General features: G+C 37.3%; 1 protein-coding gene across 14 annotated transcripts in view; it reads right to left on the bottom strand.

Annotated features, from left to right (window-relative positions):
- The window catches only part of PAN3 (poly(A) specific ribonuclease subunit PAN3), a 131,429-nt gene that overhangs the window by 56,801 nt on the left and 50,001 nt on the right, over positions 1-24,627 (bottom strand). For all 14 annotated transcript variants that reach the window (XR_006202961.1, XR_006202965.1, XR_006203244.1 and 11 more), the window contains one exon: positions 17,034-17,181. Coding sequence is in view for 11 of the 14 variants with exons in the window: in XM_042940298.1 (XP_042796232.1) it covers positions 17,034-17,181 (148 nt within the window). In the remaining 3 variants the exon portion in view is untranslated. The remainder of the gene's footprint in view (positions 1-17,033; positions 17,182-24,627) is intronic.

The following is a 24,627-nucleotide window of genomic DNA, read 5'->3' as shown; positions in this document are numbered from 1 at the left end:
TGTTCGAAGTTCTAATTAAGGTTTGGTATTCTAGATTCACAGGCGCCCTGGGGGCAGAAATGGTAATTAAGACTTAAGTTTTTGATGCCTGCTAGTTCCTGCTGTCTGTACTCCAAACCACCTTCCCAGTCCTACCTCCTACTGGGCTCCTCTCCCCACATTCTGACAACCCTCAAAAAACAATGTGTCAAAGTTGGGAGTGCTACTGGCAAACAAAATTGGTAAAGATTTTGAGAGTGTTACCAGGTATTTTAAATATATGGAAAATTGATCTACCTCAGTGCCATTTTTCATTAATTTTTCTAAAGTTCCTGCCCGATCTGACCTTTTCCACTTGCCTAGTAATTTTATATTTTTAGAGATTTTCAGTAATCTGTACACCCAACGTGGGGCTCGAACTCATGACCTTGAAATCAAGAGCCACATGCTCAACTGAGACAGCCAGGCACCCCTTGCCTAGCAATTTTAACCTTCAAATGAAATCGTACTCTTCTGATATTTCAAGATGAAATCTCACATCACTGGCATTACACAAATGGCAGACTCCAAAGATATTTCTTTGGAAAGATAAGTGACAGAGAAACTCTGCATAACAAAAGCAGTGACTAAGAGCCTAAGGTGGAGACCAAGAATTATCCACAACATCTAATGATAGTAGTTTAAAGGGTCCTGTGGAATCACTGCACACCAGCACCGACAGGTACCAACACACTGCTTGGACGCACAGCTTGTTTTAAGAAAACAAAACAAAGTGCCAACTATTTAAAAACAAAAACGCCCTAGCCTAGAGACCCCAACTTAGCCTCTCCAAGGAAACCCCATGGACTTGTTCACAATCAGAATTTCAGGATGATGCCTTAATGCCAACAGAAGCCTGCTCCAAGGCTATGCTTAAACATCACACCTGAGATTTTCTTCACATCCATTTAGTCTTTACCTATCAGACTGAAGTACTTTTTGAAAGTTCACTAACGTCAGAGCATTTCTAGATTATACTACTCAACCGGTTGAAACAAACAGGGAAAAACAAACAAAAAAACTTCACAGATTCTCAGCTGTGTTTCAAATGTTTACAGCAATCATATCCATCTTTTAAAACCCATCTCTGGGGCGCCTAGGGGGCTCAGTCGGTTGAGCGTCCGACTTCAGCTCAGGTAGTGGTGTTGCAGTTCGTGAGTTCGAGCCCCGCGTCGGGCTCTGTGCTGACAGCTCAGAGCCTGGAGCCTGCTTCAGAGCCCTCTCTCTCTGCCCCTTCCCTCATGCTCCGTCTCTGTCTCAAAAATAAACAAACATTAAAAAAAAAATTTTAAACCCATCTCAAATATTTCCTATTCCATGAACCTTTCTTTTCTGAACACTTTCATTCAAATCAGATAAAATCTCACCTTTCTTCAAATTTCTGGCATTTTGAGCTTTTTTTTCTTTAGGAGTAAAAAGGTAGATGTCAGAATCTCCTGTGACATCTCTAAAAACTCCAGATGTGGAGTTTCTGATTCAGTAGGTCTCAGATGGGGACAGGGAAGGCTGTACTTTGAAAGCACCACAGATTCATCTGTAACTACATATGAAACACTGGAAACACTGCATGAGACTGAGCAATGAGCAAGGTTTCAGAAATTCAAGAAATAAGACCCAGTCTCGATCTCAAGAAGCTCACGCACACTGTCATAAGCCCATTAACGTGCTCAAAATTTTCCAATTTTAAAATTTACTCCAGGTCTCCATGTGTGATCACAATAATGGATAAAATGTTAAAAAGGCCTCCAGAAGCATTCAACTTTAGTGGAGAAAACATATACAAAACATAGACAAAATTTTTTAAGTATATTATGAGATACTCAAACACTCGAGAAGCACAGGGATGGTATATTTTCGTAATGACCAGAGAAGTAGAAACGGCTTTGGGGAAAAAAGAGGCATTTGACCTGATCAGTTAAAAATAGGCAAGACCTCAAGAAACCGAAAAGCATTCCCGGCAGACTAAGGCCAACGCAAGGGCACAGGGATGGGGCAAAAAAAGCTGAACACATTCAAATACATATTCAAATACAGATTCTCAAACATATTCTCTCTTTATAACAGAGATCCTCCCTCCATGAGGTAGAATTAAAAGGATGAGGCTTATTTCATCAGAAAAGCAAGCAGTAGTGTTTAAATAGTAATCTTCCATTGTTTTAATTTTTAAAATATTCACTTAGCATCTAAACATTGTTCCTGCCACAAGGGAGTTTATGTTCCAATGGCCATAAAAGAGGACGACCCTCATCCTGATTCAAACAAAAGCAAAACTTCAAATTGTAATGAATCCTGACAAGCAAGGAAATAGGACAAGATGGAAAATAATGGTGGGAAACTTTGTTTACGTTAGTCAAAGGCCTTTCTTTGTGCCATTTTAGCTGACACCTAAGAGAAGAAAAGAACCAGCCCCAGAAAAAACAGGTGGAGGAAGCAACATATGCAAAGAGTCTGAGCCAAAAAGAGCCTGAGGTACGTGAAGACCAGCAAGGCTGGAACTGGTTACACACTGGGGAGGAGAAAGGGGAACATTCAGAGAAGCGCACAACATGCAAACTATGTAAGCCATAGTAAGGAGCTGGGATTTTATTCTACTGACAATGAGACGTGACCTCATTTATATTTAAGATTACTTTTACTTTTAAATGAGAAATGAACTGCAGGGACAGACCAATTAGGCTGTTTAACTCAAACACCAAAGAGGCGGTGATGGCCTGGTCCAAGGATGGAGGCAGTATATACCAGAGATAGCATATGCGAGTTGAACTGAGTGCATTACTAATCAACTGGCCGTGGAGAGCGAAAGGAAGAGAGCACAGATGCATGCTAAGCTTCGTACTCAACCATCTTTCGGAGCATGATGACAGATTTACCCAACTTCCTGTAAGCCTGAACTCAGCAAACAGAATGCAGGATAATCAGAAGAATCAATAAATTCTGAAATGAACTGAAGTTCAAGAGAAGTAAGGAGGTATTCTTCTAAAGTAATTAAGAGATTCTGAAATGGCTTAGCTAGCTTAAGAGGAAAATGAAGCTGGAGAAGTGACTTAAGCAGTTTAGGATCCTGGCTACCTATAACGTTTCACAACATTATAAAACGTATAAATTCACATGCACACAGATAATACGTCCATAACAATCACACCCAAATTCCAAAAACAGAAAATTTTAAGACAATGTTACTTTAATTATAAATGTATGTGACTCAAAGTATCTGAAGGAGGAAAAAGTCCTCCTGCTCTACCTCCTGGTAAAAAGACTAGCATTTCTCCACTGTCCTTAACCCCCTAAAGCACTGGTTCCTAACCAGGAAGGGACATGAGAATGGCCAGACAGGCTGTCTAAAAACAGACATGTGCAAAATGAGAAGGGAGAGGGAGGGAGGATCTGAGTGCGAAACCGGAATGGCAGGTTTAGGGTGGGTCTAGGTCGCATATTTTTTAAAACCGCCCTGGGAAGTGTCCATACACATCCTCAGCTCATCTTTAAAAGATTAACACTGATTCAAGCTAATTTTCACACAACTTTAATTAGTAGCTTTTTTCAGTATTAATGGCTCAAGTCAAAACTCCTAAGTGTCAATTTCTCAAAACTTAAAAAACTGGTAAAATGTGTCATTTATTTTACCAAGTTTTAATGCCACGAAGTTAGAAGTAAATTACTTTTCAGGGGATAAAAGTTTTAAATTACAAATTTATTCTTTTTATACAAATACAGACAGAACACTTGAGAGCGCTCTCATCAGGGAGATTAGGTAGGCAAAAAAGACTATAAATCTGATTTTTGTTAGTGAAATGATGAGAACCCACTACACCTCTAACCTGATTTCACAACATCCTGAGATAGCCCTCAGTCTTCCTGCAGGAACAGATACAATGTCCAATCCACAAACTTGCAACAGACAAAATGCACACAAGCCACACAATATACCTCTCCTCCAAAAGGAGTCACAATTCCAAGAATAAGACAGTCATAATTTCCAAAAATTAGGAAAGCATGCAATTGAGCAAACCTCAAAACTCCCTCCTTCTCTATAGAAGAGATTAAAATGTATAACCAATTGTTAAATAATACTATGTGAGGTAACATGAATAAAATGGAATATAAGCATTTTTCACACACACACACACACACACACACACACACACACACACACACACTGTAGAACTATAAATCAGGCAAGGAAAGAAAACTCCACCCTGTATAGTGTCTTTTATTCAAATTGTTTAGGTATGTAAGTTATTAATAGAATTTCTCCCACTGTTTTTACTTCACAATTACTAAAAGCAACCATCCGAAGTTACTATCTATGATTCTTCCAATTACACCAATATATCTGCCTTTATTTACAATTACTGGTTTCAAATTCTCATTTTCTAGTTTAACAATAAGCATTCTGAATATCTGTTAACTTACTCAAAACGGGTAAAAAAAAAGAGAGAGAGAAAGAGAGAGAGAGAGAGCGAGCGAGCGAGAGAACAATATTTTAACCTGTAAATTCAGGTAGAAGTTTTGGACTGGGACTAACCTAAAAACTCATTCTATAAAACAGATAGGAAATATGTACACTCACAGACCTACATATTATTACTTAATAATAAGGGCATGATTTCACCTTACATCTTACATATATATTATTCTCCTAACAGATTACACCTTTCACCCAAGATAATAAAAGCAAGTATTTTAAACAATTTTGTGGATAAAGGTTATACGTGCCAGAACTCAAATTAATAAAAGTGAGTATCTTACCTAAAAACTTACTGATTCTTTTTTTTTTTTTTTTTTTTACTTTTTAAGATTTATTTTTGAGAGAAAGAGAGAGAGTAAGTGAGCATGAACAGGGGAGGGGCAGAGAGACAGGGAAACCCAGAATCCAAAGCAGGCTCCAGGTCCTGAGCTGTCCACAATGCACCCGACGCCGGGTTGGAACTCAAACCATGAGAGATTGTGACTTAAGCTGAAGTCAGACGCTTAACGAACTGAGCCACCCAGGCGCCCCTTACTCTGATTCTTAAGACATATAAGATCTAAATTTGTAGATATTATGTTTTTATGCCTAGGGAAATTAAATTCCCAGTGAAGTCTGTATTTCATAGATTTTTTTTTTTAATGTTTACTTATTTACTTTGAGAGAGGGAGAGAGAGCAAGAGAGCATGCGCACCCGAGCAGGGCAGGGGCAAGGGCAGGGGCAGGGAGGAGAGAGAATCCCAGGCAGGCTCCACTCTGTCAGCACACAGCCCAATTGCAGGATTTGCTCCCTGGAGTCATGAGATCACGCCCTCAGCTGAAACCAAGAGTCACAGGCTCAATGGACTGAGCCATCAGGCAGCCTCGTAGATTCCTTTTTGAATTGAAGGTAGCAGAGCTTCACATCCTACACGCAAATACATCGCACATAGAGTGGACCAGAATCAAATCATCGGCTACCAATGGAACTCTTTTTAAAAAGTATGACGAAACGATTTTCTTCTCTTTAATAAAGTCCAAAATCTAGACTCATGGTAAACTGTACCTTGGATTCAAAGAACCTCTAGTACTTGGGGTATACCTGATTCTACTCTTATTTTGCCACCCTTCAGTATCTACCTTAAGCCTTCTAATATACTAATAGTAGAAGAAACCTGAATCTTCTTTTTAAAGACTCCATCAAAAAAAATTTTTTTTGATTTAAAAATTTTTTGAGTAAGACCATGAAGACATCACATGTATTCTTTTTCATTCTTTTAAGAAGTATATAAAGAAACAGCAGTATTTTTACTTGTAAGAAAATATAAAGAAAAAGCACAAAATGTTTCTCTAACTACTGGATTACCCTTCAGTTATAAAAATTATATTTGATTAAAAGTACAAATATTTTCTCTTCATTACATTACACAATAAAAAAGTTGCAACACACTCCAAAAAGCTTTCCTTATTATGGTTTTTTTTCTTTTTTTATAGTTTATTTATTTTTGAGAGACAGAGCATGAGCGGGGAAGGGGTAGAGAGAGACACAGAATCCGAAACAGGCTCCAGGCTCTGAGCTGTCAGCACAGAGCCCGATGCAGGGCTCGAACTCACAAACCTTGAGATCATGACCTGAGGGGAAGTCAAAAGTTTAACTGACTGAGCCACCCAGGGGCCCCCTTTATTGTTTTTTTTAATGTAAGTAACCTTTAATAGAAGCCATACGGATCGAGCCAAAATAAATATAACTCAGTTTCCATCTCTGGTTTTCTCCTAACATCTAGAAAATTTTGGCAAGTGATTTATATAATCATACTTCATTTTGACTGATTATATATATACCTGTAATAAAAAGTATCTGGACTACCTGGCTATTAGAAACACTAAAAGCAGTGAAAAATCTGTTAAGTACCCTACAGCTGCCTCTCAAAATGTACTTAATCTCATTTGTACCAAAGTTAGGAAAACACAGTTGAGTTCCAATGATGAATTCGACCCGAGTCCCATCAGCTACACACTCTTACAAATTTGATGGAGACCACGACCTGCACACCTGTTTTGTTTCCCATGTCTACAAACTGTATTCATCCCTTTGGCCTACCTTCAGCCTTACCTCTACCAACAGCCTTATTTCCATGAGTTTTCATTCATCAATTTGACAAATGTTATTACAATATAGACTATGTGTAAACTACAGTATCTAAACCTCTAAAAATGTGAATACCTTATCCACGTTTTCACAAACTACTCTTAGGGTATGAATTGTAATTTTAAGAGCTATATACTATACTAGATAGCCTGTATAGTAACTCACTTTGGTATAGGTTAACTTAATTTGATCCCTATACTATTTGAAGAAACAGAACGGTGACCTGCCTGTTCCTAAACCTGGCCAAATGATCTGAAACGGTAGGACCTTCCCTAGCCTCTACAATGGTGGCAATCTTTTAAATCGTAACACTTAGATTATTTAAACAAAGGGTTGAAACAATATGGGGAGAGGGCAAATATTTCATAACAAACCTAACTTTTCTGGATCAAAAGAACCATTTTTTTCTTCCCAAGTGATAGCGAATGTCTATGAATAAATGGTGTTTTTCATTCACAGTGACAAATTATGTTTGCACTGTTTACAAACAAGAATCTTACTCCAAGACAAGTGTGTCTGCTTCTAAAAAATTATAGATAGTCACAAAAATAATAAGATTAATACCAGTTACTAGAATTTTAGCTCTGTGTTTCTTTCCAATGAATAAAAACTAATGCCAAATTTAAAACAAAAATTGAAATTTGACTTCAAGAAAATGTTGTGATTGAATCAATAAACATCTCTCTTATTTCTCTAGCATAAATAACAATTTAGTTGGTCTCTACATAAAAACTTTAAAGCATACATACTAAAATGCAATGTGTGAACAAAAGATATCTGATTACTGATTCAAGATCCATGAGGTTTAAAATTTTAAAGAGCCATGGTACTTATGCTTTTCATTTTTCGGGCATTCTGAAAAATTAGATGTATTACAATAATTAACCTACAATATTTTTGCCCCATTACCAATACTAAAGTGGAAGAAATCCCCATTGCCCAGTTTGTTTGTTTTTTTATTGTGTTTATGATCTTGAATGAGCTTCAGAACCCCTGTAACAATTAATTCAATGCATACTTATCACTTCAGTCATCCAGAACATAGTCGTGAGCTAGAAAAGCAAAACTAGCCTCAAAGGATAATTTAAAGCCCATATACCTATTCACAGGCAACAATTCAAGTCCCTAAGTCAGTGTGTTTCTTTTTAAGTTTATCTGAGAGACAGAGCGTGCACATGTACATGCATGGGAGCTGCAGACACACGAGGGGGGAGGGGCAGAGGGAGAGAGAGAATCCCAAGCAGGCTCCCCGATGACAGTGCAGAGCTCAATGCGGGGCTCGATCTCACCAACTGTGAGATCATGACCTGAGCTGAAATCAAGAGTCCTATGCTTAACCCACTGAGCCACCCAGGCGCCCCTCAAAGTCTTTTTCTTTGAAAAAAAAGTACTGGCATCAAAAAATGTATGTGTGCTCTCAGCCTTCGGCTCTTTCCTTCCTCCTAAGGAAAAGAAAGGGGTTATAAGAAAAAAAGGAGAGGGGCGCCTGGGTGGCTCAGTCAACTGAACGTCCAACTCTTGATTTTGGCTCAGGTCACGCATGATCCCAGGGTCATGGGATGGAGCCCAGGGGCTCACTGAGTGTGGAGGCTGCTTGGAATTCTCTTTCTCTTTCTCTCTCTCTCTCTCTCTCCCCCCCCCCCCCACTTGTGTGCACTAAGGGGAAAGAAGACGGCACAGAGCACTAAGAGCAGTGGTTCTCAAAATGGCTTCCCAGGAAAAGCAATCTTATCAGCATCGCGTGGAAACACATCAGAAAAGTCAATCGTCCAGCTCCCCCAGACCTATGAAGTCAGAAACTCTGAGGATGGGACTCGGCAAGGGTAGGTTTTAACAGGCACTCCGGGGGATCATGATGGGCTCTCAAATTTGAGAACCAGTACCCTCATGGTAGAGATACTGAGAGCACCACACTGCCACCAATAAAAAGCCAGTAAGAACTCACTAAGTGGTTCAAATAAACTTGCCCGAGTTGTCCATTCAGGGCACTGAACTCAGGCACTTTAACAGACTCAGTGAGCAAGAAAAAGGCCTTACCTTCAAGGAGTTATGGGGGTGAGAGGACAACGGAAAGGCAAAGAATCTGAGTCATTGCTTAACTTGAAACAAACTGCTCACAAACTCTGATACCTGAAGGGTATCAATTGTATTCTGGTTCAGTGCCTTCACCGAGGCACACGGAGCTGACCAAGAGTCACCAAAAAAAGGTAATAGTTGATCCGAAGCAACAAAGGACTACAAGTTTTAGAAGTCTTTCCGTGAAAAACTGCTGAGGATCTCAAGTTCTGACAATTAAAGCTTCTGATAGGAAAAAAATCAAGTATGCCAGAAAGCTTCATTCCCTGTCATGCTAGATAAATCACTTATTGTAGCTTCTTTGCCAATTTCCTTAAAATAGATCTCAGAGATGCAAATAAGATAATGCCCCCAAATGTATACGCAGGAGACAACCAGGATCAACTGTTAAAATTTTACATCCAAAGGCTGGCGAACGTAACCGCACTGCTTAGAAACACAGAAGCTCCTGTTTGGGTGGACAGTCATCACAGGACACGAGGCAGTTTCCAGGCTCGTCCCTACAACTTCCCACTGATGCTCCTCCTCTCCCAGCTGACTAGAGTGATGCCTAGAAACCACTTGATCTGGGTCCTTAACTGACTACGTGGAAAAGAGCATCTCGGATGACCTGAATATCTGGCCTGGACTATCACAAAAGCAAGAAATAAATATTGGTCATATAAAGCCCTTACGGTTCGGATGTCTGTTTCAGCAGTTAGCCTACCACCACCCCACAAACAGTGGGCGATAAGATGACAATCCATAGTAACTACAGCCTAGAGGGCAGTTTGGGGGACAATGATTGTATTAGCATCCTACTCATCTGTACTGTTTTCTTTAAGGTCCAAAACCCCTCAAAGGGAGCATTAACGACTAGTTACTACTTATAGGAATACTAATCTAAAATCTGGGAACCGCATCTAAAATACAGGAAGATATTTATGAACTCATGAGGAAGTATGTCATTTCGGACATATCAATGTGTAAGAGATTCGTGACTAAAAAAATCCGGAACTAATAAACATCATCACCATAAACATGCAGTCCACATCTGAGTGTTTGCTAGTATTTATGTTTAGGCTTTACAAGCCTATGTGCACTGGGGTTTTAAAACAGATACATCTCTTAATTCCTCTCTTTTCTAGGCCCCTTCCCACATGCTCTACTCAGACTGTACATCTGAAAGGCAGAGAAGAGTAAGAAAACAGATGACTTTCATATATGAATTTGACTAGTCAAGCAGAGAAGAATCAGGGAAAATTCAAGATATAGAAGAGGCTGCAACCATTCAAGTCGTTCCTGTAGAATTAGGGGACTACTCCTAACTAGACATATAACACATGGCACGGTAATTTTATTCACACACACACACACACACTCTCCCTCGCTGAGTACCTACCAGGACCACTGAACCAAAAGGTTAAAGAAGAAATGATCCTGAGCTCTCGACCCATTTGAATTAAAGGGACAAGGTTGGGAGGTGAGAGGCCGACTTGTAGCTTTCTACATTCAGCTGGGAATCAGGAGTGTTCTTGGGCATTCAACTAATCTATGTTCTCTCTGCCTCAGTTCATCCAGAACCATTACAAAACCCTGATTCACCAGATGCTAATCTTACACTACTGAAACAAAACTCCCCTCATCTCCCCCTACGATACAAACGCAGCCTTGGTGGGATTTTCATGTACACAGACCAGGTCAAGGAAGTCCGATGCCTTTTGAAGTCCCTGTTAGGTCTAGTACAGAAATCAAACTCTTCTCTCCTTTTGCTACCTCTGCCCCATCACTGTGTTCATTTTTGACTCCTTTTAGTGTACCTATCTCCTGTAGATCCACGTGTCACAAAACAATACAATTTTCAGCTAGAAAGACTTTTAAATTCATCGAATGTTCTCTTCTCATAGAAATGAAGGTGCTACAACACTGGGATCAAAGGGTGTGTGCCAAAAGCCACACAGCTACTTTACTGTAACTAGCGCCATGTTCTAAGGGCAATCAAGTCCTGATCCAAGGAAAGCGGCCAAAGAGCAGCAGGGACGTTGCTGCAGTTGTAGACTACTGAACTTATAATGGAAGGGAACCCCGGCCCACTCCCATCCAGCCCCTACCCCACAGGTAAGGGACAAGTCAGCCAATACATGAGATTTAAACAGGAAGTCCGCAACAGGAACTCTCAAACCTAACAGGAGGTATTAAGCAGGGATTCCCCAACCAGTAGAACATCTACTGGTAGCTATTAAACCTTACCTGACAGGTCTCCAAGCCAGCTGCAGCAGCCACATCCCCCTCTGCGCCATTAACGTCTCGCCTCAGTTTCCTGAAATTCCCAACTGGGAAGGGAATATAGGCCCGCAGGCACTCCCAACCCAGTTATGGCTCTACGGTTCTACGGTTAGTAATCTTCCCTGGGACATCACCATCTGTAGCATTATACATGCATACAAAGAGCAGTTTCCATCTAGGACGAGCTCAACGTTACAGGCCAATGAAACGGTCCTCTTCACAAAAACCTCAGAGAGCCCTGATCTTAACTATATATTTTTATTTCATTTTTTAATATACAAAGTAATCCCAATTAGAAAACCTGGAAAGCTTTGAGTGATTCTGCTGAACATACCTGAAAAACAAAGTCGTTACAAAAAAATGGAAAACATGCAATATAAAAATAATACTTATAAATATTTTCACTGGTTTTAGCACCTCAAAACACAAAGTGACTCTAGTTCTGATACAGTCAAACTTTCAACAGGCACACTGCTGTTCTCATAGGACCATTTGCATCTATATTCTCTCGAACATTTGCAGTTTTAAGAAGTTTTCAAAGACGTTTACGAAATCATTAAAATTCACTGTATTTGAGAGACACTGACCAATGAAAACATTTCTTCTCAAGACAAAAGTGAAGCTTAAATGAGTAAGCACTTCCTAGGCACTATCTATATGCCTAAATTTGTGCTAGATAAGAAATGACATGGCCCTTCTTAAGGAATCTGTAATATGCTTAGGAAATCCAGATTGATATTTTTACAAATTAGAAGAATAGTTTCATGCCAAACTACCTCTATTGTTATTAAGTATAAAAATAATCCAGAGAAATCAGTTCAGACTGAAATATCAAAATAAAATCATGGTAGAATTACTTGACTGACCCACAGAATCCATTTAATAGTAGACTTCTGGAAAATAATTATAGGAAAACCTACTCAGAGTAACATCCTATAAAAACCATGGTGATGTTTAAGAATTACATACATATTTTTTTATAATTTTATTTTCAGTAATTATACCATTGAATACAACATAAAATAGTCTAAAATGATAGAGTATGAAGTTTTTAATGCCTTCAGAGATTTCAATGTAGAGCCTAAGATACACAGCAAAATTTTAAATATGAACTTAGGTATTCACCACTGGCAAGACCAGAGTCTCAACCTATTAGCAGAGTTTCCTATTTTCCCAAAGGTACACACACTTCTTAGCTGGGTATCAGAGTAGTGATACAGCTAACTGGGCAGACATATCTGTGGATTTAACTTTATCCACAGTAGTGTTCCAGCCACAAGGACTTAGAAGAGTTCGTAACTTCTGACCTATACAATTTGTTCGTTTTAATAATATACCCCAGCTTGTCCTCTCTCTTGTTTTTCAGTCATACAAACTGATCAGTTATATGGACACACACATACATACAACTCGTCCCAAAAAGAAAATACCTAAAAGGGCTATCACGTAGAAAAGATTTTGACTTACTCCATTAAACACAAAGAGAAAGAACTAGGACTAGTGGACAAAAGAGAAGACAGAGTTTAGTTCAGTGTTAAGATATCATTTTCTTTTCTATTCGAGCTTTTCAAAGGTACCCTGAGCTACCTTGCTTGGCCAACGAATTCCTTACTACTTTAAGTGACAAAGCAGAAGCTAGATGATAATCTGTCAAGAAAGTCACTTCTAAACCAGCACAAGGCTCAATTATATCAACCCCAGAAAGTTCCACCTAGATCAATGACCAGTATCAGATTGTTCCAGAAACCAACTACTACGCAAATGAAATGAATGAAGGCTCCATTTGTTCGTGTATGGTATGAAATGCCACAGAGCTAATGAATCACAGAACTTTATCATTTTTTAGCGTAGAACTTTAAGAAAAAATCTTCTTACTCAAACCTTTGACATTACAAAAACAACTATTCTTGCTTAAGCACCATTTGATATATTTACATAAAATTATATATATGATGTTTAGTATTTTTTTAAATAAATGGTGAAAATGTGTTAATTTCCCCCTTTTCCTTTCCTGTCACCTTCTTCCCCCATACACTGACCAAGCTCAAGAATAAACAAAACTAGCTAATTTTATCCATCAATTTGGCACCCTCATTTCAAAAAACTAGATCTAAAAACTTATTTTCTTGAGATTTTTCTATAATATTACAATACAATGTACAACAAATGCAATTATTTAAAAATGGTAAGTTTGGTATAATAATTAAATGCTTCTCCCCAATCAACCACCTGACATTTGCCATAATAATTCACAATAAAAATATCTAATGGTCCAAAAATCTGCACCATTCTCATCTTAAAGAAATGAATTATTTGAAAATCCTGAAAGTCAGGTACGGCTCTCTTCATCATTCATAAATTGCTGATGGCATTTCCAAATTCAAGAACTCCCTCTGTCCCTCCCAAGTGTCCACACGCAATCAAGGGGCTCAAGAGATGCTCAAATCTGGACTCCCAATTGTGCATTAAACCACCAGATACACCAGCACACTGCCCAGAAACGTATGCTCCTGTCCGTACCTGTCTTAAAATCACTTTCAAATGGACTGGAGTTAATACTGAGGCAATTAAACTTGAAGTGCAGCAAGATTTAGATTACTCAGCCTACTATCAAGTCAAGAAATATACTCTTAGGAAAAATTCTGATTCAAAAAGAGTCAGCAATTAGCTCTCATGACAAAATTATTTTTCATGGCACAAAAAAAAAACATCAACTATCATTTCATGCACTTAGTGCAGTCATATTTTCATTTCTAAAGATCTATTCAAAAATTTCACCTAAAGCAAGACCTACTGGGAAAAAAATAGATCTTTAACTGTCACTTTCGAAATATTCTTACTAAAATACAGTCTGGAAATAAATTTTGCTAAGTGTGTGTTAAGCCGGCGGCTCTTAACTTTCAGAAGGTTGTGCTTCTCCCAGAAGAAAAATAATACATCTTGTGACCAGAGAAAAATACATGTTTCGAAATAAAAATATGCATATAACTGTAAGGGTTCTCAAAGACAATGAAGTCCAAGTGGAGCGCCATAAACCCAAATACTCCTTTAACAGCTATTCATAGAAGATACTTAGAATGTACCTAGCTACTGTTCTTAGGTTAAATGTGCATACAACAGCTAAGCCTGTAGATTCTCGATTTCTTAAAGGAGAATAAAATGGCTACGTGTACAATTCAATGGAAACCTAATGTGTGCTGTACATTGTTAGCAATGTAACTACCCTTTAAACCTAATTAGTTCTGAATAAATTCAAATAACTTTTGTATAAAATTTTACTTCGTATATTAAAGCTTTTTCAAAATGCAAATCAGGTTTTAAAAGTGATGAAAACACATTTTAAAGCAAAAAAACTTTTTCACTCCAGATCTACTGTGTTTCCAGGCATGCTTTGATTCCTTCTAATTTGAAGAAATTCAAATCTAATTACCTACTTAATTTTGTTCAAACATTTTTACATCTTGGGCCAAAAGATGTATTTAAATATGTATTTTTTTCACCTATGATGAAAATGACATTGCTATAGTTTACATTTGTGTGCCAAAATTTTTAAGGGTTCGTGTTTTTTAGGGGAAAACACAGTAACTTGACATATTTTCAAGGGCAATCATTTCTAAACTAGAAATAAAAGAGAAAATGAAACTTTATCAACTGAAAATTATTAACAGATTACATCTACAGTAGACAAGAAGCATCAGAGATAAATTAAATCACCACTAAGGTAGATACATAAGCTCTACCCCTTTTTTGATTCTACAACTTTAAAGTGGAAATACCAAAATCCTTTCCCGGGCCTTGAAAAAAAGAACATTTGTGGGTAAGAAGTGATGGAAGACACTGAAGGGACACGTAATTTTTTTCTCTTTGTTCATCCAGAAAGTGTTAAGCCATTAACTAAAAGGAGAAAATATGAAGAAATAATAAATGCAAAACCACTCATCATTCCAGTATTTGTGGAAAATACTTTCGCTTATTAGTTAGTTGATTTTCATTTGAATGAAAAATAATTTTTAAATAAGAGGTATTCAGGAACACATTTAATATGATACACTGACCCATTTCCAATGGTTCCAGACAGGAATTACTTTCATTAATAAGAAGTAAAATGACCTTTTTAATGTTAGAGCTATATAGAACCATACATAGTTTCGCAGTTAATGTAACATTTTAAATTAATTAATTTCATCTTAAATTTAGGTTGCGATACCCAATCGAGACCAATGAAACACCCACCTACACAAAAGCTAATACCTACTAAAGAGCTGAAAGAAGTACCACAGCATTAATAAAATTTTTAACTAAAAGCTTTCAAGATCTAAAATTTTCTCTGACATTTTAACTCTTTGAATATTTAAAAGGCCTATTTTTTTTTTTTTTTAATGGCAAGCTTGAACTAGTCTGATCACAGGTGTGAACAAAATATTTACTTTTGAAACAAGAGAAGATGTGTTGTTAGGCCAAAATAAATTGGCACTTCATTAAGAGAGTCAATGTTTTCTGATTGGCATAAGGACACCATTCTTGTGGGTGCTTTATGAAACACTGCTCAGAAGTCTGGACGATCTTTAAGAAATTTTACGTGCGCAGCTGACACGTAGATTATGTTCATGTAAACAATGTGAACACACCTCAATGGGAGAAAAATCATAGCGTATTACTTACAAGTAAAACTTTTAGGCTACCAGGGATATTCAACTGTGACACTGCTCTCTACGGAAGAAGGGAAAATGTTTACAAATTCAACTGAACCTAGAAAGAGCCAAAGTAGAAGAAAAGGTAAGGGGACAGGTGAGGGGGAGGGAGTTGAAAGGGAAGGGGAGAGGAGTAGGAAGAAAGAGAGCAAGAGAGAAAAAGGTGGCAGAAGGAGGCTCTGATAAAAGCCTGGCAACACAAGGTTATTCCGCCTCTAAGTGCACCTGATACTTTATACGCTCTGTTCCATAGAATTACCAGCATCTTCTCTCATTCTGAATCTCAAAAAGATCCTTGATTTCAATGGCGGTATCGAAACCAATGATCCATCTCACTAACTGGATTAAGCTCTGGAGGCAGAACTAGTTCCAGGCTGATCCAGGTGGACTTTTTGGCTTCCATTAGTATATCCGTAATTCATTTTGTTTCTGTTTTTTGAAACATTCAAGGCTAAGTGGTCATTATCCGGCATAGGTTCTAGAAACATAATCTGTGTGAGCAGTTCAAACAGTTTATCAACACAACATAACCTACTTTATCACTTAATATAAATTCAACATAATTCTCCATACCTTGGTTTCCTAATTAAGGTACAGAGTAGTAGGGAGGGCTGATGTTATTTATCCAAGAAGTTTTTCATATTGTTGTATTAAAATAAATGTTAATGTGATGGAGTGCAAAAGTTGCATTAATTTTTAAAATGAAAGAGGGGACTTCAAAGAAAATGGTTCACAAAGGGTCACTGTGAACTACACCTCAGGACCCCTGGTGTACAAATGCATTTGCTCAAATTCTTCTGCCATTATGGGTAAATGCGGGGGAAAAAAAGTACGACTTTCTCTACCTCGATGACCCCTGATGCATTTCTTTCCTACTACTGTTTACACTTCACCCAATTTGAAACTACTACAACAGATTTATAATCAAACACCGGAAAGGCAATACATCTAAACTTACATTTAGAATGATACAGAACTATTTTTTAGAAATTTCCTATGAAATTAAGACTTTGAAGCATATATACATATGAATATTCTATTTCTGATGTTTTTACAGAAGCTTTTGAATGAAACAGCATTATTACTGACTTTAAAAAATAGGGAAATACTATGGTCCAAGTAGATCTTTTGTATAAGAAACCATTTTCTCCTTTAAATTTGTGTGCTTTTACACATGCTCATATATAATTTTTGTTCATATTTAAATTTTGCTTTAAAATTTTCAACTACAAATTTGATCTATGGTACCAAAACTGACAACACAAAACCCATAATGTGTCCAAATGTGAACCATTCAAGTATACAATTTCAGTTCTGATTAACTAATAGCAAATGGTGTTTACGGATATGTTCTCTGGAACTCACTGGAAATAGTCACTCAACTTACCTGGTGCTAAGCCAGCAGCAGCAGGACTTCCCAGGGACGGGTGAGAGAAAACTTGAGAGAAGGCAGACATATTTGACTGGGACACGTTACTCAGCCTGGAGGTTGATCCTCCTTTAGGAATAAACTCGCTTGCAGTAGGATTTGGTGTCTATTTAAAAATCAAATATAGTAAGTTAACACACTTTAAGCCCAAAAAAGACATTGAATCTACTAGGCATTATTCCACAGTGCTTTATTTACTGAGTAAAAGATTTTATTGAAAGGACTTACAGCATTTCTAATTTCCACATTCTGGGGTGGTACAATCACATTTCTTGAAGGAAACGTTTTAATCAAATTTGAGGATTTTAATCACTGCAGTTGCAGAATTTAACCCCAGAAAACGTAAAATTTGCCTTGATTGTCAAATACCCATCATACCAAACTATCCTAACACATTTTAGAGAAGTGGGAGGTTGAGACTACCTCAAAACTGAGCAACAAGTTTCAAGTTTAATATCTTTAAACCACTTCTACCAGGATAAAGGTCAAAAGTGCCTTTATTCCAGAATTAATCATTTTCTTTTTCATAAGTACTTAAGCTATTTCCCCAATAATACGGTGCCATGTATTTAAGTGACAGAGTAAAGCCAAGAAAGACATTTAAGAACAAGGAAAATATGGGAAGAATCAAGATATAAGAAAAATGTACCAGAGGCTCCAATGCTTTCAATGCCTACAAGTATCACATGTAACTTCTGTTATATTTCAAATATTTTACTGTGAGATCACAGGCATATTTTACAGTGAGATCACATGGAAAAAAATTTTCTTCACAGTTGTACTATGCTGCAACATTTTAGTTATTCAATGGCATGGTAACGTTTGGCTTTAAGAACTACTGGAACATTATGAGACTGTACATCAAATTCACAAACGGTCTCTATCTTGTCCATGAAGAACAAATGAATATCCAAAATATTTTTCTGAGATGGTGACCATTTTCAATTCTAAATGCCTAAGCATAATAAAGATTCATTAATGATATCATTTGAATTCAGCTTTCAAAAGGGTCAGCCAAGGAGATAATTTAGTATAATTCACACTTCGGCCCACATTTCATGTGTACATACAAACTAAGTTTAAAACACACTGAATCATGAATTTAATTACTTAGAGAATTTAATTACGCAAAGCATTTAATCACTTAAAAATCTTTTAGAACTGGTCATTAGAATGTAAAAATGCACTCCCACAGAAGGCAGAAAATAAGACGACGGACTAATTCCTGTATACCCCAAGAACAACTTCCCTATTCAGTAGGAACGACACTTCAACCTGATAAATTAGAGTTCAAATGATTAGATTTGGAAGATTACAGCCAATAGGCTGACCTAAATTTAAACTCTAAGACAAATGAGAGTTTACCAGTTACATACCGGCTAACATTAAAGTGATAAAATGTAGAGAAAATGTTAATCTGGGTTTAATTAAAACATACTGAAGAATGAACCTCCTTTACTGCCACATCTAAGACATGAAATTCTGAAGGAAAAAAAAAAAAACAAAGGAAGAAGAAGAGGAAGAGGAGGAGGAGGAGGAGGAGGAATCAGGCCTGATCCGAAATATATTTTCCAAAGGGAAAAAAAAAAATTCCTCTTCTACCACTTTTATATATTTATTTTTATTTTTTAAAACTTCCAAAGTCTAAAGTTTTCAAAAATAGTGGCATGTTCTTTAAAAGTATGATCAATTCCTTAATTTCTGGGGTAGAAAAGAAGTCCATGCATTTTACTAACACACTAATCCCTAGTTACAAGGAACACATGGCTACTAACAGGATCACTTCAGAGCTCTAACAATGTGTTTCAGTTCATCTTAAACCTATTTTAGAAGGTAAGAGTCAAGATAAAAGCAAAGTGTATCTTGGTAAAAGAGTCCAGAGTGCCTAAAAGAGATGGAGACATCAGGACTACAAGATTACTAAGAGACAGCAAATTTGGACAAAGAAAATTACACGTGTATACAAAAACTTTTAGTGGCATACTCCTGAGAAATAGGTATTACTCATTTTCCATGTCAGTTAGACCTTATATTTACTATGAATAACAGACTACCTGATTTCAAAGCCGAGCTTCTCTAAATTAATTTAAATTCAATTAATTATTTTAAATTAATTTTAAAGCCGACTTTGAAAGGTTTCTTACAAAGGAGAAAAGGATGGAAATAATCATTCCACCGTTCCCAAACAAATCATATATAAAATGTCATTATAACAAATGAGAGAGCCTCCAAATCTATTATAATAGAAATTATTTAAATTAATGTTAACTATGAAAGTTTACACACTAAACTGCAACCTTCAGAGATTCAACAGTCACAGTGGCAAAAAAACTACCTCACAGTGAATTTTAATTAAGAAGTGAAGAGAAAAATCTAAAATCTTCCCTCCTTTCTCTTTCCTGATTTAAGATGGCAAGGCAATTCCCTTGAGTGGATGGGGTGAGAGTTGGTTTTATTCAACTCTGAGTATTTGAGATTAGAGAAAAAGTAAACGGATTTAAATGGCAGAAAAAACAATTACACAGGATTTAGGTGTAACACAAAAAAACCCACTACGTTTAGGAATAAGAGAATAGAGCTATTATTATTAACAGACAATGTAAATTCTTAGAACTATCAGAAATATTTCAAGTATTAATTAAAAATTATAATAATAATGAGAATACTTTTTTATGATGCAATTACTTAACTACCATTAAAGGTTAGATTCTTGAAATGGCTTTAATTTGGGGGGGTTAAGGGATAAAGATGGGTTTTAGAAAGTGACAAAACAGCACAGGAACCCACTTTGAACATGTTTAAAAAAATAATTTTCTCAACAGTAAGGCAAAACTGGTTAACTAAAACCAGTATCACCTTAAAATTAAATATCTGTTCATCAGAAAATAAAGTTTCTTTTAGCTTTAAGAGGTGAAGGCTGCATCTAAAGACTCAAGGACTTGGGTTGTAAAAATTTTCTAACTTCAACAACACTAAAGAGAATAAAAAGTTTTATTACTCCTGCTCTAGGATTTACATAATCCTTACGTAACTACCCAAATATGTTCCTGTAGTATCAACTTTGTTTTTTCATATACAGATAATTATATTGATATTCATAATTTTATTTCTAATTTTTATTCATATTTTAAACCCTGATTTTCAGCAAACTTTAAACAGTTCTAAATGCACACTTGAAAAAAATTTTTAGTCAAGTAAGACTTTGGGAGAATTTATCAAGAAAAATAGAGTTTTAGGTTCTCATATACTTAAATTTGTATTGCAACTTTCATGCCAAAAACAACCAAGTGCTTTTTATAAATTGACACCATCCCCCAACATTTACCTGTAATCCCTACCTGTATTCTCTAAACAAAAATAGACTAAATCAAGCCCTAACCTTTAGCTTCAAAAGCACTGTTGTAACTATTTTAAAAGATTTTTTAATTTTTTTTTAATTCGGGGGGGGGGGGGCGGGTAGAGAAAGGGTGAGAGCGAATCCCAAGCATACTCCCCACCTCTGTTAGCGCAGAGCCCAACACAGGGTTCAAACTCACAAACCCTGAGATCATGACCACAGCAGAAATCAAGAGGCGTAACTGAGCCACCCAGGCAGCCCTGTTATTATATTTTAAATAAAACAGTAATTAACATTTCAATGTAGACATCCCACCCAACCAAAATGATAGAGTATTTCCTTAACTTACAGGGTTTTTCACAAATGAAGTAATTTTCTGATGAGGTTTCTAACTCGGGTTTTTGTTTTTGTTTTTTTAAGTTTATTTATTTTGAGAGAGAGAGGGAGAGAGAGGGAGAGAGCACATGCAGGGGGAGGAGTAGAGAGAGAGGATACCAAGCAGGCTCCACACTGACAGCATGGAACCCGAGGCAGGGCCCGAACCCACGAACGGTGAGATCATGACCTGAAGCCAAAACCAAGAGTTGGACACTTAACCGACTGAGCCACCCAGGCGCCCCAATAGCTCATTCGTGTTCAACACAATTTTATGCTTTTCTACTATTATAGGATTCCATGGAAACTGCTACTCTTAAAGTAAAATTCAGATTTTTAAGACTCTGCTGGACTCCACTATAAACAGAACACTTACTTAAGACCACAATAAATCAGTCCCATAAATTAAGGGACTAATTTAATAAATAGTGCAAAACAAAATGACAAGTGCCACCATTAAAATAGGTTTTTATGTGGTAGAAATGTGGTAGAAAAACAAGAAGATTATATTAAATGAAAATAGAGCACAAACTCTTACATACTGTTTCACTGCAAATATGTCAAAAAGGTCTGTAAGAAAGTTACCCTAAGGTGGTATGATGTATGATAAGAAACCACTACTGTTCCTGAATATTGGTCGGATTTTTAAAAATTACATAATAAACCCATAAAATACCTTCCATGATACATTCCTTATAATGAACTCAATTTGCTTTACTTGTCTAATGGCTTAAGTTTTTATCAGTAATCTTTCTACTTTCTAAACGAAACATGACCTGCTTTTTCTTAACAGTTTTATTTAGATATAACTGACATATAAACACAGTGCACATTTTCTTAAGTTTATTTATTTTGAGAGACAAGCACGCACAAGTGGGGCAGGGCACAGACAGAGACAGAGACAGAGAGAGACAGAAACAGAGGAGAGAATCCCAAGCAGGCTATGCACTGTTAACGAGCGATGTGAGATCACAACCTGAGCCAAAATCAGGAGTCAGGACACTTAACCGACCGACTGAGCCACCCAGGTGCCCCTAAACTGCACATATTTAAAATATAACCTCTTTGAAACTCTGGTCACAGGCAGAAACCAGGAAACAATTACCCAAATCAAGATAATGAATATATCCATGATGCCCAAATGTTGCCACAAACATGCCCAAATGTTGCCACAAACTTCGTTTGAATTCCTCCCTCCCATTCCTCTCTACTCCCCTACTTTGGTCTCGAGGCAACCACAGATCAGCTTTCTGTCACTATAGATTAATCTACCTTTTCTAGAATTTAATATGAATGAATCTTACATACATATACATGCAGGTTTTTTTGCGAGCTTCTTTCACTTGGCAACATTAAGATTCATCCATGTTACTGACCCCACCAATATTTCATTCCTTTTTTACTGCTAGTATTTCATAATATCCATACACCACAATTTGTTTATCCTTTCATCCAATGGACAAAGGTGGTTTCCAGTTTGGGGCTATTAAAAACAAAGCTACAAAGAGAACGCTCAGGTACAAGTCGTTGTGTAGACCTATTTCATTACTCTTGGGAAAGTGCCCATTAGTGAATGGCTTGGACACACAGTATGTGTATATATAACCTTTTTAAAAAATTGGTACGCTATTGGGCACCTGGGTGGCTCAGTTCGTTAAGCGACCGACTTCAGCTCAGGTCATGATCTTGCAGTCTTTGGGTTCGAGCCCCACATCAGGCTCTGTGCTGACAGCACAGGCACTGGAGCCTGCTTCAGATTCTGACTCCCTCTCTTTGCCCTTCCCTTGCTCGCTCTCTGTCTCTCTCTCTCAAAAATAAACATTAAAAAAAATTGTTTAATTGGTAAGCTGTTTTACAAAGTAGTGCTACTATCTTAATATATCCACCAGCACTCTGTGGAAAGATCAAGTTGCTCTACATACTCGTGAACGTGAGCTTTGGTCAGATTTTTATATTTTAGACATTTTAATAGATGTATCTCATTGTGGTTTTAATTTGCATTCCCCAATGACTTACTTAATGGCCACTCTGTATCTTCTACTGTGAAATGTCTGTTCACACTTTTTGACCATTTTTATTGATTTTTTGTTTTCTGTTGTGGAATTTGACAGTTCTGGATAGACATCCTTGGTCTATGTGTTATACAAATATTTTCTCCAGGTCTATGATCTTTTCATTCTCTTAACAGCAGCTTTCAAAGAACTGTGGTTCTTAAATGTTGACGAAGTCATTACACCTAAGAAATACCTGCCTAACCCAACAAAGGTTACAAATATTCTGTTTTCTTCTGTTTTAGGATTTCATGTTTTACATTTAGGTCCAAGATTCACTGAGTCAATTTCTATGAAGCGTGAGGTAGGAGTCTAATATTTTTGCACACACTCAATTATTCTAGCGCTGTTTGCTAAAAGAGACTCTTCTTCCTCCGCTCAATAGCCTTTGCTACTTTGTTGAAAATCAACTATTTATTAGCAAGTTAATTTCTGGACTTGATTGTGCTCCACTGATGCCCATCTATCTTCATGTCCAAAGCACATCATCTTGATGACTACAGCTTTACAGTAATTCTTGAAGTCGGATAGTGTACTTCTTGCATCTTTTTGCCTTTTTTTTTTTTTTTTTAGTTTGGATTGGTTCTTTGAATGTTTACATGAGTATTAGGCTAAACTTATCAATTACTATTAAATAGCCTGCCGAGGGGCGCCTGGGTGGCTCAGTCGAGCATCCGACTTAGGCTCAGGTCACGGTCTCACAGTTGGTGAGTCTGAGCCCCGCATCGGGCTCTGTGCTACCAGCTTGAAACCTGGATCTTGCTTGGGATTCTGTGTCTCCCTCTCTCTCTGCCCCTCCCCCACTCAGGCTCTGTCTCTGTCTCTCAAAAAATGAATAAACGTTAAAAAAAAATTAAATACCCTGCTGAATTCTAATTGACAGTATACTGAATCTATAGATCAATTTGGTAAGAATCAACATCTTGCATCTTAACAATAATGAGTCTTCAGATGCATGAACATGTTATACGTCTCCATTTATTTAGGTCTTCTTTAATTCCTCTCAGGAAAGTTTCAAAGTTTTTAACGTACAGTTCCTCAGACTTTGTCAGATCAAACCACATTTTGTATTTCTGACACTATCATAAATTACATAATTTTGAAACTTTCACTTTATATTATTTGTTGCTAGTGCGTATGCACCAGTTTCCTGTGGCTACCGTAACAAATTACCACAAACTTGATGGCTTAAAACCCCAGAAATGCATTTTCTTCCACTTCTTGGAAGCCAGAAGTTTAAAAGCAAGCTGCTGGTGCTCCCCTCCAGATGCACGGGAGCAGAATCCATTCCATGCTTCTCTCCTAGCTTCTGGCAACTGCCGGCACTCTTTGGCATTCCTTGGCTTGTACCACGTCCCCTGTTTCTGCCCCGGTCCTCACATCCCCTTCTCCCGTGTGCAATCTCCCTCTGCCTCGTCTTAACCAGGACGGACCTGCCACTGTTCAGGGCCCACTTAAATAATTCAAGACGGTATCGCCAAATCCTTAACTTAATTATACCTGCAAAAGACTCTTCTTCTAAATGAAGTAGAATTCACAAGTTCCAGGCAGGGATTAGGACATGAACTTACCTTTGAGGGAGACCAATTTGGGCTGAATTTGTTCTTCTTTCTCTAGTTTCTTAGAGTAGAAGCTGAAGTCATTGACCTAGGAACTTTTCTTGTCTACTCTAGGCATTTAATGCTAAAAATCTACCTCATTAGTGTGTTAGCAGCATCCCACAACTTTTAACATGGCTTCATTGTCATTCACTTCAAAATGAAAATTACAAAGTAGCTGTGCCATTACA

Source organism: Panthera leo, chromosome A1, assembly GCF_018350215.1.
Source record: "Panthera leo isolate Ple1 chromosome A1, P.leo_Ple1_pat1.1, whole genome shotgun sequence".
NCBI lineage: Eukaryota > Metazoa > Chordata > Mammalia > Carnivora > Felidae > Panthera > Panthera leo.
Note: the sequence above shows the minus strand (reverse complement) of the source record. Positions and strands in the feature narration are given on the sequence as shown.